The sequence below is a fragment of the Macrosteles quadrilineatus genome, unplaced genomic scaffold (genome assembly GCF_028750875.1).
Source record: "Macrosteles quadrilineatus isolate MER2022 unplaced genomic scaffold, UCM_ALF_1.0 Scaffold_3__2_contigs__length_128488019, whole genome shotgun sequence".
NCBI lineage: Eukaryota > Metazoa > Arthropoda > Insecta > Hemiptera > Cicadellidae > Macrosteles > Macrosteles quadrilineatus.
In genome coordinates this window covers 76,328,890-76,342,999 of record NW_026542596.1, presented here as the reverse complement: position 1 = coordinate 76,342,999, position 14,110 = coordinate 76,328,890, and the positions used below count along the sequence as shown (strand labels likewise).

At 34.1% G+C, this 14,110-nt stretch overlaps 1 protein-coding gene across 1 annotated transcript in view; it reads right to left on the bottom strand.

Moving 5' to 3' along the window:
* Positions 1 to 12,957, bottom strand: part of LOC128988835 (spatacsin) — a 72,785-nt gene extending 59,828 nt beyond the window's left edge. Inside the window, exons 1-6 of the mRNA XM_054410521.1 lie at positions 12,546 to 12,957; positions 5,907 to 6,076; positions 4,923 to 5,132; positions 4,062 to 4,263; positions 2,184 to 2,246; positions 1,425 to 1,546 (exon numbers count right to left, since the gene is read on the bottom strand). Coding sequence (XP_054266496.1) covers positions 1,425 to 1,546; positions 2,184 to 2,246; positions 4,062 to 4,263; positions 4,923 to 5,132; positions 5,907 to 6,076; positions 12,546 to 12,799 — 1,021 coding nt within the window. The 5' untranslated portion in view covers positions 12,800 to 12,957. The remainder of the gene's footprint in view (positions 1 to 1,424; positions 1,547 to 2,183; positions 2,247 to 4,061; positions 4,264 to 4,922; positions 5,133 to 5,906; positions 6,077 to 12,545) is intronic.
* Between the last annotated feature and the right edge of the window lie 1,153 nt (positions 12,958 to 14,110).

Genomic DNA, 14,110 nt, shown 5'->3' with positions numbered 1-14,110 from the left:
TCTATATTTATTCTTTATTTGTCTATGGTTTAAGCTAATATTGAAAATGCTTTAATGTTGATTTTTAAATTGTTTATTTGTTCTGTTTATATTGGTAGTCTATCATAGGTTTTCTTTGAGGTTTGATTTTAAAATGAGATTTAACAATGTTTAAGTCAAATTATAAGATATGTTTTAGTAATAATTTATAAGATTTTAGAATGTTTCTTCTTTTTTTGAAACTAAGATAGTTTACACTGTCCATCCACATAATATTAGTTTTATTAACAGATTTAGATTTAATAATCATATTGTTACATGCATCATCTTGTTAAGGACAAAGACAAATCTTAAATCTTGGTTTGAACAAATGACAAATGACAAATTCTTTATTTAACCTGCCCAGAGTTAGACCAAAGGTCCACTCTTCCCCCAGGACAGGAACAACAAATATACAAACAACATATACATGTACAGAATTTTGGACTATGAAAATCTAAAATGTACTTTTAATAAGTGAAAAACACAGATTATATAACAATACAGAAGTATAAAAAAGAAATTAACTTACACTTACAAATCAAAACATATTACATTGATAACTAAAGATTTTATCACCTAAAAATATTATGGGATTGTCAAACAAAATGAGGATACCTAATATTTATACATGTGTAGTACAGTGCATCACAGACAGAGATAATGTTATTATTACAGAGGTACAGTAATTGTGTTAGTACAGATAACTGATTTGTGAACACATTGTCAATGTACAAACTTCAATTATATTTCATTTGTGTAGGCTTACATGCCTACATGTCTTTCAATAGTATATTTCTTTTATTTCATCACTTGGGCACTCTTTTCGTCCCAAGTTCAAGTTGATGTCGGAAAATGCCCGTTTGATGAACTTTATATTTGGTCATGCATCATTATTTAAACAAACTAAGTTAGAAAACAAGCAAAAAACTTCATGTAGAGATAACCTCTCAAAACCACTTCTAACTTGTTTTCATTATTTGGGCTATTACGATTGTGTTTATGTACAAAAACCATCGATATGATATAAAAAAAAAAAAAAAAAACTGCTGACAAGCGTGTAACAATAAGCTATAACCCATTAAAACAAGCGATACATACTTTCAAAACGTGCGATTGCTAATGATCGATGTTAGAAACTGTGTTTACAACAAATGACTTTTACTCCCTAGGGAGTAAAAGAGCTACTTTACCCGCAAAGAATTTATTAAAAACAGCTGTTTTTGCTGCAGTATGACGAAAATTATTTTTGTCAGATTTATGATTTAACAGTAAAAAATATAACCAAAATAAAACATTATGCTGTACTAAAATGTGTAAACTAAAAAGGTGTGACACACTTTCATGAGCCAATAAGTTTTGATCGGTTTGACGAATCATTTACATAAGCGGTATAACTCACTTACCATCTTGTGTATTTGCGTTTCTGAGTCTCTCCAGATATGAGGCCCAATTAGACATTGCTGACGTGGCGTTTGCTATTGAAGATATTTTTCTCGCTGCCGTTTCTCTTTTTATTGAGTCCATTCTGTCAATAGTGGAGAAATTCACATAAGAACATTAGACCTGGTTATTTGGGTGCAGTGTTCAGTTCAAAGAGTAAAAACATTTAATTTAAAACATTAAATTTCATACAAAATATTCAATGCCGGAACACTTTTACACCAAACAAAAAGTATATACTTTGAAATGCTCAACATCTTTACTTTCTTTTATATTTTTACCATTGAATTACCAGTTGAAAAAACTAAATTTCAATGAACTTTCAGTTACTTTGGGGAGGTGGGGTTAAAACGCATGACCTTCGGTACAGAGATAAGACAGTACTTTTCAGTGACTTGAACTTGAGATAGTCAAGCACACAATATTTTGCGCCTTAATAATTTGAGTTGGTTGCCTGTTCCCAGTTGTATTATTTAATTATTGCTTGCAGAAAGTTGCAAAATAAAGAGAAATCTGGGAAACTTTATTTTAGTTAGGCCTGAGTTTTTCTGTGACTTTTGGGACCTTGAAATGAAAATTATTATTTTTTCAGTGACTTCCATTACCGCCTATAAAATCAGTGATTTCACCGTTACTTCTTTGATTACCTTGACTGGTAGACACCTTTTATAGGACGACAGTGAGGTTGGGTTTTAACAGTAGAAACACAAGAAATTGTTTACCTGGAAGATATTTTGCTGACTGAAGTTTTGAACGATGAGACACTGCTACTACTTTCTTTGGCACTAGAAAAATAAAAAGAAGCTAGTTAAACAACTAGGTGTAAAAACAGTTAACAGTTAATAATTTATGAATAAAAAACTTTTTTAAAACAAAACGTTTTCAAACGCACTAAAAAGTAGAAAATAATTTATAAATATGTGGAGAGTGTATATACTTGTAAAATTTAAAACGAAAAACGTGGGGTGCATGCAATAGAGATATTACATGCTGTTATTGCATGCACCCCACGTTTTTCGTTTTAAATTTTACAAGTATTTATACTCTCCATATATTTATAAATTATTTTCTACTTTTTAGTGCATTTAAAAACGTTTTGTTTTAAAAAAGTTTTTTATTCATAAATTATTTTCCACTTTTTAGTTTTGAATGTGTGTGTCTGTGTATGTTAAGTCTATTTCAAGCATCTATATCAGATTAAGACAGAGGCATGTGGGAAATCTAAGGTTTATTTGATTTTCTTTTCATATAATTATATATTAGATTGAATTTATGGCCAACCTACTAACTATAAAATCATCAATATATTAAATTTATTGTTTACTTTATAGAATACTAAATAAATAACAATTGAAATTATTAACAAACACCTCTATATCTGCAATTAGATTGTTTATTGTTATTTTGAAATGTTTGTTTGTATATATATATATATATAATCTCTTGGGAGCATAACCTGCACCTCTTAACTTCTGCTTTTCGAACTGTCAAATTTAAGTATTTACAGCTGACTTAAATTAATTGATGTACAGTATTTACATTCTTTCAAAATGTAAACAAGGAAAATTTGGAAGCCGATGGGGCGTAGCCCAAGGGAAATATTACAATTAAATTATATAATATTAAATTGTCATCCATTTGTGAGCTATGTTTCAAATTTCAAGTCTCTAGCTCATCGGGAACTTTGTTTAAAATTTACATCAAAATTTGTAGGAAAGCGAGCTAATGAAATCAAGCCCATGAGGCGTTAGCCCAAGAGAAATATGAAAATTAAATTATATAGTATTGCATTGTCATCCATTTGTGAGCTATGTTTCAAATTTCAAGTCTCTAGCTCATTGGGAAGTATCAAAATTTGCAAGAAAGCGAGTTAATAAAAACAAGCCCATGGGGCGTAGCCCAAAGGAAGTATGAAAATTAAATGATATAATATTGCATTGTCTTCCATTTGTGAGCTATATTTCAAGTTTCAAGTCTCTAGCTCATTGGGAAGTTAGTATAAAATTGATTGCAAAATTTGTACCGGACAAGAAAGCGAGCTAATAAAAACGTTTTAAAATACCATACTACTGTCATAAATAAACTAGTTTAGAGTAGATCCTGACAATTTTCTTTTACTATAGTTAGATTTGTATTTAACATGCTTTCTTATATTGTTTTTATAATAAGCCTTTTATATTTATAAGCTTCTTTTAAGCTTAGTGGGATTAATGATTTCACTTAATAGTTACTAGTGTCCATTAATGCATAAGTTAGTCACAATGAGTAACAAAGAACTGATGTTTTCAAAAAAGCACCGCCACAAACCCTCTTGCCTGACCCAACCAGTTCCGGTTGCACGCATAGAAATATAGGCCAATCCGTAACAGCATGGAGCGAAGGTTAATACAACAGTGAAATCAGCTGATTGAGCCAGTGGGGGTGAATAAAGCAGAAATGAGCTACTTTACGTACTGTTACCGGTGTGACAATGTGATCACTGATCAATTCCATGCAGTGGTGGAAAAAGCAACTTTTTTTTACACGAGTCAAGTAAAGTAGAATTATTTTCTTGTACTCAGTTTACATTCAATTTTGTAAATAGTGCAGCATAAACTTACCTGTACGGTTGATGAGAAGAAAAAGATTGAGGCACTTTTGCATTAGAAATATCCAAGATGTATATTTTGTTGTGTTCGCTCACTACAGCAAGTCTGTCGCCAAAGGTATTGACGTAAATGTTGGAAAAATTAAGATTTTTTGGCAAAACTCTGTTGACATCAAAAATACCAGTCAAGCTTCCATCAAGAAGTTGATAAATGTCTGAATACAGCTAAGGAAATGTAAACTTGCACATTTTACAATGAACTTAATAGAACATTGATAGTTTAAAAATATTATTATAAACTTTTATAAAAAATGAAGTTGCATAAGTTGTTATGCATCTAAAATATGTTCTCTTGATATAAAATCCTATTAAGCTATTAATTAATACATTTACTGCGGACACGTAATGGTGAGACAGCTAGTGAAGATCTTTGTATGGACAGCACACTGAAGGCAGATGAATGTAGGAAAATATTTAAATAATTATGACATAGCTAACAGATGAGACCCAGTAGAGAAGCGTGGTTTTCTAAAGTTGTTCAACATATTTACATAACGTTAAAAAATAGGTAGTAGCACTGTACAATCACACATAGATATGCAGTACTGTTAAATACATTAAAAAGCAGGGGACGACTTTTGCAAACCAAAAATGGTGTGACCGCAATAATATTGGATCTCTAGGCCTAGATGTAGGATCCTGCTAGGGTTTAACACACCTTGTACAAAAGCTAACCTCAAACTCGTTCCTGCTGGGCAGTGAGCCCTATTGACTTGCGATTGTGTAAGGGTGCAAGGACCACACTTTGTGTTAATCTAATTTTAATCGTAACCTGAATATTTCATTATAATTACACTTGTCGTAAAAAGGATACAAAGTATTCCTGTGTTGTTGAGATAGTAGAAAGAGTGTGAATTTGAATAATATAAATTGGTATTGCTATCCAAATTGACTAAATAGTTTTGGACACATTCAGAATTATGTATCACATTGAAGCTTTGAAGAGAGTGTGAAGTGTATATAACTATATTGTTTCTATTGACGTAAACCAACATCTCTTCTTCTTTGGTGGCAACTGCAGAACCTGGAAAAACAATTTTTAGAGGAATACGATGATGGAAAATATTGGAAAAGATCAAAGCTTTTTAATCATTTGAAACTGGACACAGCTGTCCTTGACTACTGGGATTTTAATAAATGATCCTGGCTAAACAGCCATATCTTAATCATCTACGCCTTAAATCACGCACCCTGGTGTGTCATAAAAATCTAATCCAATCATGGTTCTTGTATTGTTTACAGTAAGACTCTGTTAGCTTGTCATCCGATAATCTAGTGTTAATCGATCATTTTTCACGCAATAATTAAGACTCCTAGGGTTTAGAGGATTTTTGATTTGTCCTGTTGGAACCCTAAAACCACTCATTGATAATTGGGGCTAAAAAATTTCAAAAGATAAAATGTCTAGACTTTTTTTAAATTTTGAATTTCAACAATTTCTCTGTGGGATTCTTGTTTTTCAAACAGCTTAGATATAGTTTACTTCCAAATTTGCTAGGAATAGGACAACCAACAAATTTTCAGCTATAAGAAAATGGGACAGTGTTCCCCGGGGGAATAAAAGGTCAGGGATGGGAATATAGCCCAGGCTCAACAGCCAAGAAATGATGCAGCAATCTCGCACGTCTACTAATTTATAAGCTCTTTTTCCAGTCCTATTCTGTAATCAATTCAAAAATTGGTCTTAACCTATATTCCACACTTTCAGCAAAGTATAAATATCATTATTGATTACCAACCTTCATAGGACTTGATCTAAATTTATGGGAGTAGCCCTTAATAATTAAATCAAACTCACCCCAAATATCTGCATTTGCTCGAGAAAGGTTGCCAGGCTGTACAATGTCTGCCAATTGGACTTCATTTCTCTTGACGACTGTTTGCTCAGCTAAATTGTAAATGACAACTTTTTGATGTTTTGACTTGATGAATACACCCAGGTATTTGGCATCATTTGAAAAACAAACACTGAAAATTTTTAAGTTAAAGCATTATAAACAGGTAAAAGAGTAAGGAATATGGGTACTAAACTAAAATTTTTTTAAAATTATATTTGAAAATAAAACTACAGACAAAAAAATTTGTAAATAATGTGAATCTCATTCGCCTATTGGGTCTGATGATGATCGGAGTGTCCAATCGAAATCGATCACCAATTACCATCTTTTTTGTATTTACCGTCTTGTGAGTAACAGTATAAGCGTAAATATATGTTTTATGTGTTATAAGACGTTTCTTTTATTTACTTTCCGTAAATTTAATAACACGTACAATGCTGATCAAGAAGTTATTTTATAATATTGCTAAATAAGGTCAAACACGCACAAGGAACGAGGCTCCGGGAAACCCGTTGAAATGTCACAGTGCGCACACAGAAGTTACTTCTAGTAGTGACACGAACCACTCTCCAAGGTCGACTGACAACTGGGAAAGGGGTAAGAGTAGAAAAAACCGATTCCGCAAAAAGAGGTGCGTGAGGTAAATCAGGAGACAGCCCTGCCGAACACATAGCCTACTATGGTTTTTATAACAAAAAAAGTAGTGATCCGGAGATAACTTCCGTGATGCGCCAGATGGAAGGTCAATTATTTTCGAATGTCTGTCCCTACATTCGCAAGCTATTATCGAAGAACACAAATAAACAAGTTTTAACCTTAATAAAAAATACTATTTGGTAGGGTAACAACACATTGTTGCACTGATATCAAAGTGCGCGATGTTTACTGTTTCATCGTTAAGTAGGTATGGTAACTTGTGCTTTATTAATTTCAAAACAATTTTAAAACGTTACAATTTAGGCATAATTTAAACCAAATTAGCAAAAATAAATATGATTGTGCTTATTTGTTTCTTTTGCTTTCTCCCATATCCTCAAAGGCTGGATTGAGCACGCCACAAATTTGTCTCCAGCTGTCCCTGGTTACCTATGTTGTTGTCCTTGTACATTTCCTGAGATCCATCGCAAATTTATGGGTTTTTGTGAACTAAACTTATAAATAAATCCATATCTACTTTACATCCAACCATGATGGAATAGAAAACTAAATTGACTTTTAAAAAAAACCTAAATTAACCACTTGGGACACTGCGCTAAAATAAAGTAATACAACCACCACCCTTGAGGGTTGAGCCCCGACTGAGGAGTGGGGGCAGGGGCAGGTCCTGCTGATTCGCCGGTGTGTGTTCATCTCCATAAATTACAATGCCCCGCTAACCGCTGGGCTGGCATAAGTTAACAGCCGGTCCGGCGAAACATGGACTACACTTTAACAAACAAGGAAAAATACAAATATCCAAAATGATAAGAGAAATATTTGTTCCAATGATTAACACTGTTGTTGGATCTAAAGAAAAAACACAGTCTACTTGCATAAAAAACAATACCATTAATGTCATCGAAGCTAACATGTGGGAAGTGATTAATGCTAACAAAAAAGCCCCTACCACAGCATTTGCGCATACCATTTCAAGAGATATACAACACTACAGAAACATGTCTGCTGGTGTAGCGGTTGTGTTTCGTAAGGTATTTGGTAGGCCTAAGGACACAGACTTCATCAACACAAGATTGACTAGCCAGACTGAATCAGGGGGTGCCACAGTCTACAGTCTTGTCACAAAGGAAGAATATAGAGGAAAGCCAACACTACCAACGTATGATGAGGCGTTTGAACACTTGATTGAGGATTTTAAAGTAAAGCAATTTGATACTTTAATATGTTCTCCTATGGGCTGTGTGCGTGACTTAATACCTCTCAACCACTTTGCAAAAAATATTGTAAAGCTGCACAAAGTGACTAATGCTACGATATATGTAGTGTCATGTGATCAACCAGCTGCTCAGCGAAAATTATGGAATGGACTATCACATACTGCATTTCTGGATCAGCTAAGGAAGACAATAGACAGTTGCTGTTGTGAAATTGATGCCCCAAATATTCTAACTGATGCTTGCATCAACCCGCCTGCTTCACCTTCGGAGGAGATCTCACGGGGCTCTGGTAACTCAACAAACACAACTAAGATGGTTTCGTCTGATTGTAAAGCACCTGGAGCTGACGGCCAACTTACAAACCAGATGTCAACACATGGTGAAGAAGTTAAAGTGGTGCCCGGCGACCTCACATACTGTGAGGCGTTAAAGCAGAGCAGTGATAAAAGTGTCGTGAGTGATAGTTTAAATATAAGCAATAGTTATAGTTCGACCCAGTCCCCTTCAACTAATCAACCACACCGGATCCTTCCTGACCCTAAACCGGATTTAAACTCTTCGCCGACAGTTTTCAAGGATCCAGACTAAAGTTTAAAAATCAAAACTCAACAAATAGCAACAAAATAAACACATTTTCAATTTTTCATCAAAATATTCAACATTTAAATTCCCGGAAAGAACCATTAGAAGTTGTTTTAGAAGAAATTAAACCCAATATAATTGTTTTGACCGAACACAACATGAAAGAATATGAAATAGAAAGATTTAATTTAACTAACTTTTCTGTTACTTCTGCATACTCTCGTACAACCACCTCTGGCGGTGGCGTGATGATTCTGTCGGAGAAGAGTTTGAACTCAAAACCCCTAACCTTAAAAAAAGTTGATGAACTGACCGAGGACAAGCTTTTTGAGTGTTGTCTGGCTAAATATAGAATAGAAAAATGGTCTTTTGTGCTGGTAGGAGTTTACAGAAAACCTCAATTACAAACATTAGAATTTTTAAGTAGATTAGATAGGTTAATTGAACTTTTAGTTTCTTTAAAAGACGAAGTAAATTTTGTTATTGCTGGAGATTTTAACCTTAATGTATTAATTACAACAAATGAAGTTCAAACTTTCAAAAACATCCTAAGAAGTTACAATTTTAATTATTTAGTAAATTTTCCTACAAGGGTAACCAGTAATACTGCCACAGCTATAGATAATATTTTGACAAATATAGATAAGTCATTGACACATGTTACTGGAATCATAACATCTCTTTCCGATCATGATGGACAAATTTTAGAACTAACATTACCCAAATCTAAGAAATTAAATTTTCCCAGTGAATATGTCGAATGTAGAGATTTTTCAGATAATAATATGAATATTTTTAAAAATATTCTTTCCTATGAAAACTGGCTTCCATTATATTTATCAAAAGTAGAGAATAAGTTTGATGTATTTAACAACATTTTTCAATATAATTTTAATTTAGTTTTTCCAAAAAAGAAAATCAAAAGATACTTGTATAAAAGGAAAAGTAACTGGATTACTAAAGAGCTGATGATGGAGAAAAAGGATATAGTTGAACTATCAAAACATGCTAGACTTAGTGGTAATGTTGATATAATTAATTACTGTAAATTAAAAGATAGAGATTACAAGAATAAACTTGTTAAGGCTAAGAAAACTTTTTATGATACAAAAATTAAAAAATCTGAAAATGTCTGCAAGAAAACCTGGGAGATAATAAATGAAGAGACAGGAAAAAATGTTAATAGCTCAAGAGGAGCAATCAATGTAATAAAAATAGATGGTGAAGCTGTATGTGATCCTCTGAGCATCTCAAACTTGTTTAATTACTATTATATTAATGTAATAGATGATCTTGTTCAGGATACCTCAAATAATTCAACGTTGCCCAATGGAATAAATTTACAGGACAACATAAATCATATTGAAATCTTGAATCCTTTTAAATGTAAACCAGTTGATGAAGCAGAGATTGAAAAAATTATTTTGTCCTTAAAAAATAAGTTATCAAGTGGCCACGATGAAGTTCCTTTAAAGTTAATTAAAAATACAGTAAAACCCTTGTTAAAGCCATTAGTCCACTTAGTTAACAGTTCCTTAATAACCGGAGTTTTTCCTCAAAGTTTAAAAATGTCCAAAGTAGTGCCCATTTTTAAGAAGGGTGAAAAAACTGAATGAAGTAATTACCGTCCTGTTTCTGTCTTACCTGCTATTTCAAAAATATATGAGCGGGTGATGTATAATAGATTGTTTGAGCATTTACAAAATAATAACCTTTTAATTAAAATTCATGATTTAGCCCCTGAACTGTTTATTAGACTAATATGATCAGGTACATACCTTTACGTCAACAGTTCCATTTTTGTAGTGAATAACTCACAACATGTTTCGCCTATTCAGGCATCGTCAGGTGATATCCTAGCAAGAATGCTTTGTCTTCATCCATCATGGATGAAGACAAAGCATTCTTGCTAGGATATCACCTGACGATGCCTGAATAGGCGAAACATGTTGTGAGTTATTCACTACAAAAATGGAACTGTTGACGTAAAGGTATGTACCTGATCATATAACCTTTTAGACGAAGAACAGCATGGTTTCCAAAAAGGAAAATCAACCACTTCAGCTCTGCTGAGGTTTGCGGAAACAATAATTGAATCTATTGACAAGGGGGATAAGGTAGCCAGTGTCTTCATGGATTTGTCAAAAGCATTTGACAGCGTGTCTCATGAAATACTACTTAAGAAGCTTAAAGTTTTGGGCCTGCCAGATGTTCCTTTAAAATGGTTTAGATCATACCTCTCCGATAGATCTCAGTATGTTGAAATAGTTTCAAAAAAAGGAAACCAAGTCGTTAAAAATAAATCACAAACATTAAAAATTAAACATGGAGTTCCTCAGGGATCTATTTTAGGACCATTATTATTTCTCTGCTATGTCCGTGGAATGCCCTCAATTTTAAAATCAAACATAGAAGCCAAAAGCCAGTTACTATTGTACGCAGACTATTCAAACCTAATTATTTCAGCTAAAAATTACCAAAATCTTGAACTGGCCTGTAATGAAAATTTGAGTAAAGTTCAATCATATTTTCTTAAAAATAAACTTTTTTTAAACTGTCAAAAAACCAACCAAATCGTTTTTTCAGCCTCACAAAGAAAAGAAACAATAGAACCAAACATCCTGGTTGGAAACGAAAAAATAGAAAATCTAAAGCATACTAAATTTTTAGGGCTTTACGTAGACACATATTTTAAATGGGATTATCATACACAATTCATAACACAAAAAATTTCTTCAGGGTTATATGTTTTGAGGCGTATGTCACTATTATGTAGCCTGGACACCCTAAAATCAATATATTTTGCGCATATACATTCCCATCTGTCTTATGGTCTGGCAATCTATGGAGGAACGTCTAAACAAAATTTAGATACAGTTCTGAAACTCCAAAAAAAAGCTATAAGAATCATGCTATACTTGGACAAACGAATAACTGTGAAGGATAAATTTTCAAAACTACATATTTTGACTGTCTATGATCAGTATATAGTAGAATGTATTATGTGTGTCAAAAATCAACTACACAATTTGGAAATTAGAAAAAATGTCCATTCATATGACACTAGAAATAAGAATGATATAAATTTATCAAAACATAACCTCAGCTTCTTTGAAAAAAAGGGAACCTTTATGGGATCAAAATTTTTAAACCATCTTCCTACAAAATTAAAAAGTAAAATAAACCAAAATAATTTCAAAAAACTAGTTAAGAATCATCTGTTGCAAACAAGTTATTATTCGTTTGAAGAGTTTTTTCAATGTAAAAACGACTAAATAAATAAGGTTGAGGTGCTCTGATGGAAAAAAAATAAAAAAATGAAACTGTATGCGGTTCCTACTTTTCTGTAAATCGAAATCAAAATGCATACAAATTAGTTATAGTCTGACACTATTCATGTATGTATATACAATATGAATAAAGAATTTTTGATTTGATTTGATTTGATTAGAGAATATCCGGCGGTTTCGCCAGAGCATTTTCCCGCCAGACCGGAGCTGCGTGGCCTTCCCCATGCCTTCCTGTGTAACTTAACTTATCTCAACTTTCTCTGGCTCCACTAAATTCGGCGGTTTTGCCGGTAAGTTGTGTCCCTGGCCTTTAGACAATGATAGGCGATTGTGGCAATATAATTGCAGAATGTGATTTCTGTGTGTAATTACCTTAACCCTTAGAGTGCCAGGCGAGAAATAAAAGTAACGCTCAAAAAATGCCGATGATTTTTCCCGAAGGTCGCGCTAAAAATGCCGAGCGCGATCTGGCGATTTTTAGGTTAAAATTTTGTAAAAATCGAATTTTCGATATTTCGACCAACGAAAATCGATGTATCGCATCTAGTAACTTTCGACTCAATGTTAATATATGGGTTAAAGAATCCGAGTATCCATTCGGTCGTTATGACAACTGTTCGATCATTACGAAACGTCCGGTCAGCCAGACGTTGGCACTTTTGGCTCATTCTAAAAACGTCCGGTCGGCCGGACGTCGGCACTTTTGGCTCGTTTTAAAAACGTCCGGTTCCCCGGACGTTGGCACTCAAAGGGTTAATATCCTAAGATTCATGAGCCTTAGACTAGGCCCTACATGATACTCTATTGGGAAGAGCGCATAAGGCTAGGCTATGATGGATTTCAAGTTACTGACCTTAGCGTATCAGCCAATTTTTCTTTCCACACTGTGATAAGTTTACAACCCTCTTTATTGCTAGTATCCAACTCCTTTGATACATAGTAAATGAATAAATAATAATTCTTTAGACTCCAAGTAACAACGTGCTTCAGGGAAGGAGAAATTAATATTTTACTATCCTTGCTGCTATCCACTTCATTTTCAAGCGAAAGGTTGGCCAGATGAATAGACCTATCATCCCTAGCACTTGCCAATAATAGTTGTTCCATTACTGCAAACAAATTAGGCCTAATCACAAAGAATCATGGTCACTAAAGCACAGTGTAAACAAATGTTGGTCTATTTGAACTCTACACTGAACGAAGTAATTAATAGCTTATCATAAATTTATACTTTTAAGTGACATGTCATGAGAGTTAAATATGGAATAGGCCTATATCATTATCACATAAAAAATAAGGTTAAAAAATAAAAACTTTGCATTTCCCTCTGACTAATAAACAAAAACAGTCACAATCACAATCACAATGTTGACTCAACTCAGTTGGTCAGCTGTTGTTTGTTTTGCATCAGCGCAGCTGAACTGAACTGAAGCTCATCTCTCAATTCTCATTAGCTCCGTTTCGTTCACTGTTAAAGTACTGACTATACAGTTCATAAACTATTTTTTATTTATGAAATTATTTTATGAAGTGGTTTGGTTAGCCCATATTACTGTATATTAGCGTACATGAGCTACGTCACGGCCGCCTTTAACTGGGTCGCTGTCAATGCGCCACCACGTCAAACCGCCACCTTGGTGTTTTGGTCAGATGCGTCAACCCGCCACCACAAAAAAACCGAGGTGGTGGGTTGACGTGTACGTACAGGTCAACCCGCCACCTCGACAACAGGCCACCACGACAACCCACCACCACACAATTTTCCGAGGTGGCGGGTTGTCGTACACACTCAAGTCAATGAGCCACCACGACAACATGCCACCACGACAACCCGCCAACACCAGTTTTTATCAGAGGTGGCGGGTTGTCGTGAAGCTCCATGTTCGATGTTGGCAACCCGCCACCTCGTACGTAGGCGACAACGTGCCACCCCGTCAACCCGCCACCACTCTTTTACGAGGTGGCGGGTTGACGTGTACGCTCAGTGTTCGGTGCCGTCAACGCGCCATCTCGCTCATAGGCGACAACGTGCCACCTCGACAACCCACCACCTCGCGGTTGGATTTATCAATAAATAAATCGGTTGGATTTATATTCTGTAGCATTAAATATATTGTACTTTGATTCAGTTAATTTAGAGAAAGTTAATGTACCTAACTCTTAAATAGCATTTCTGGACATTTTAGCTTATTTTCGGAAGAAAGATTGATAGGTAATGCAATTATTAACATGGTGAAAACCCGACATTTGAAAGGGTCTCACGCCCTTAAGGGTAGGAACTTTTTAAATTCTAAAACCTTAATGCAAAACTACGAATTGGTCCGAATCCTTTAACACCAACACCTTAAAAGTTGAAATTTGTCCACAAATAAGGGAGGAGTAGTGTTCACAAAACACAGTCCTCGCGTATTAATATGA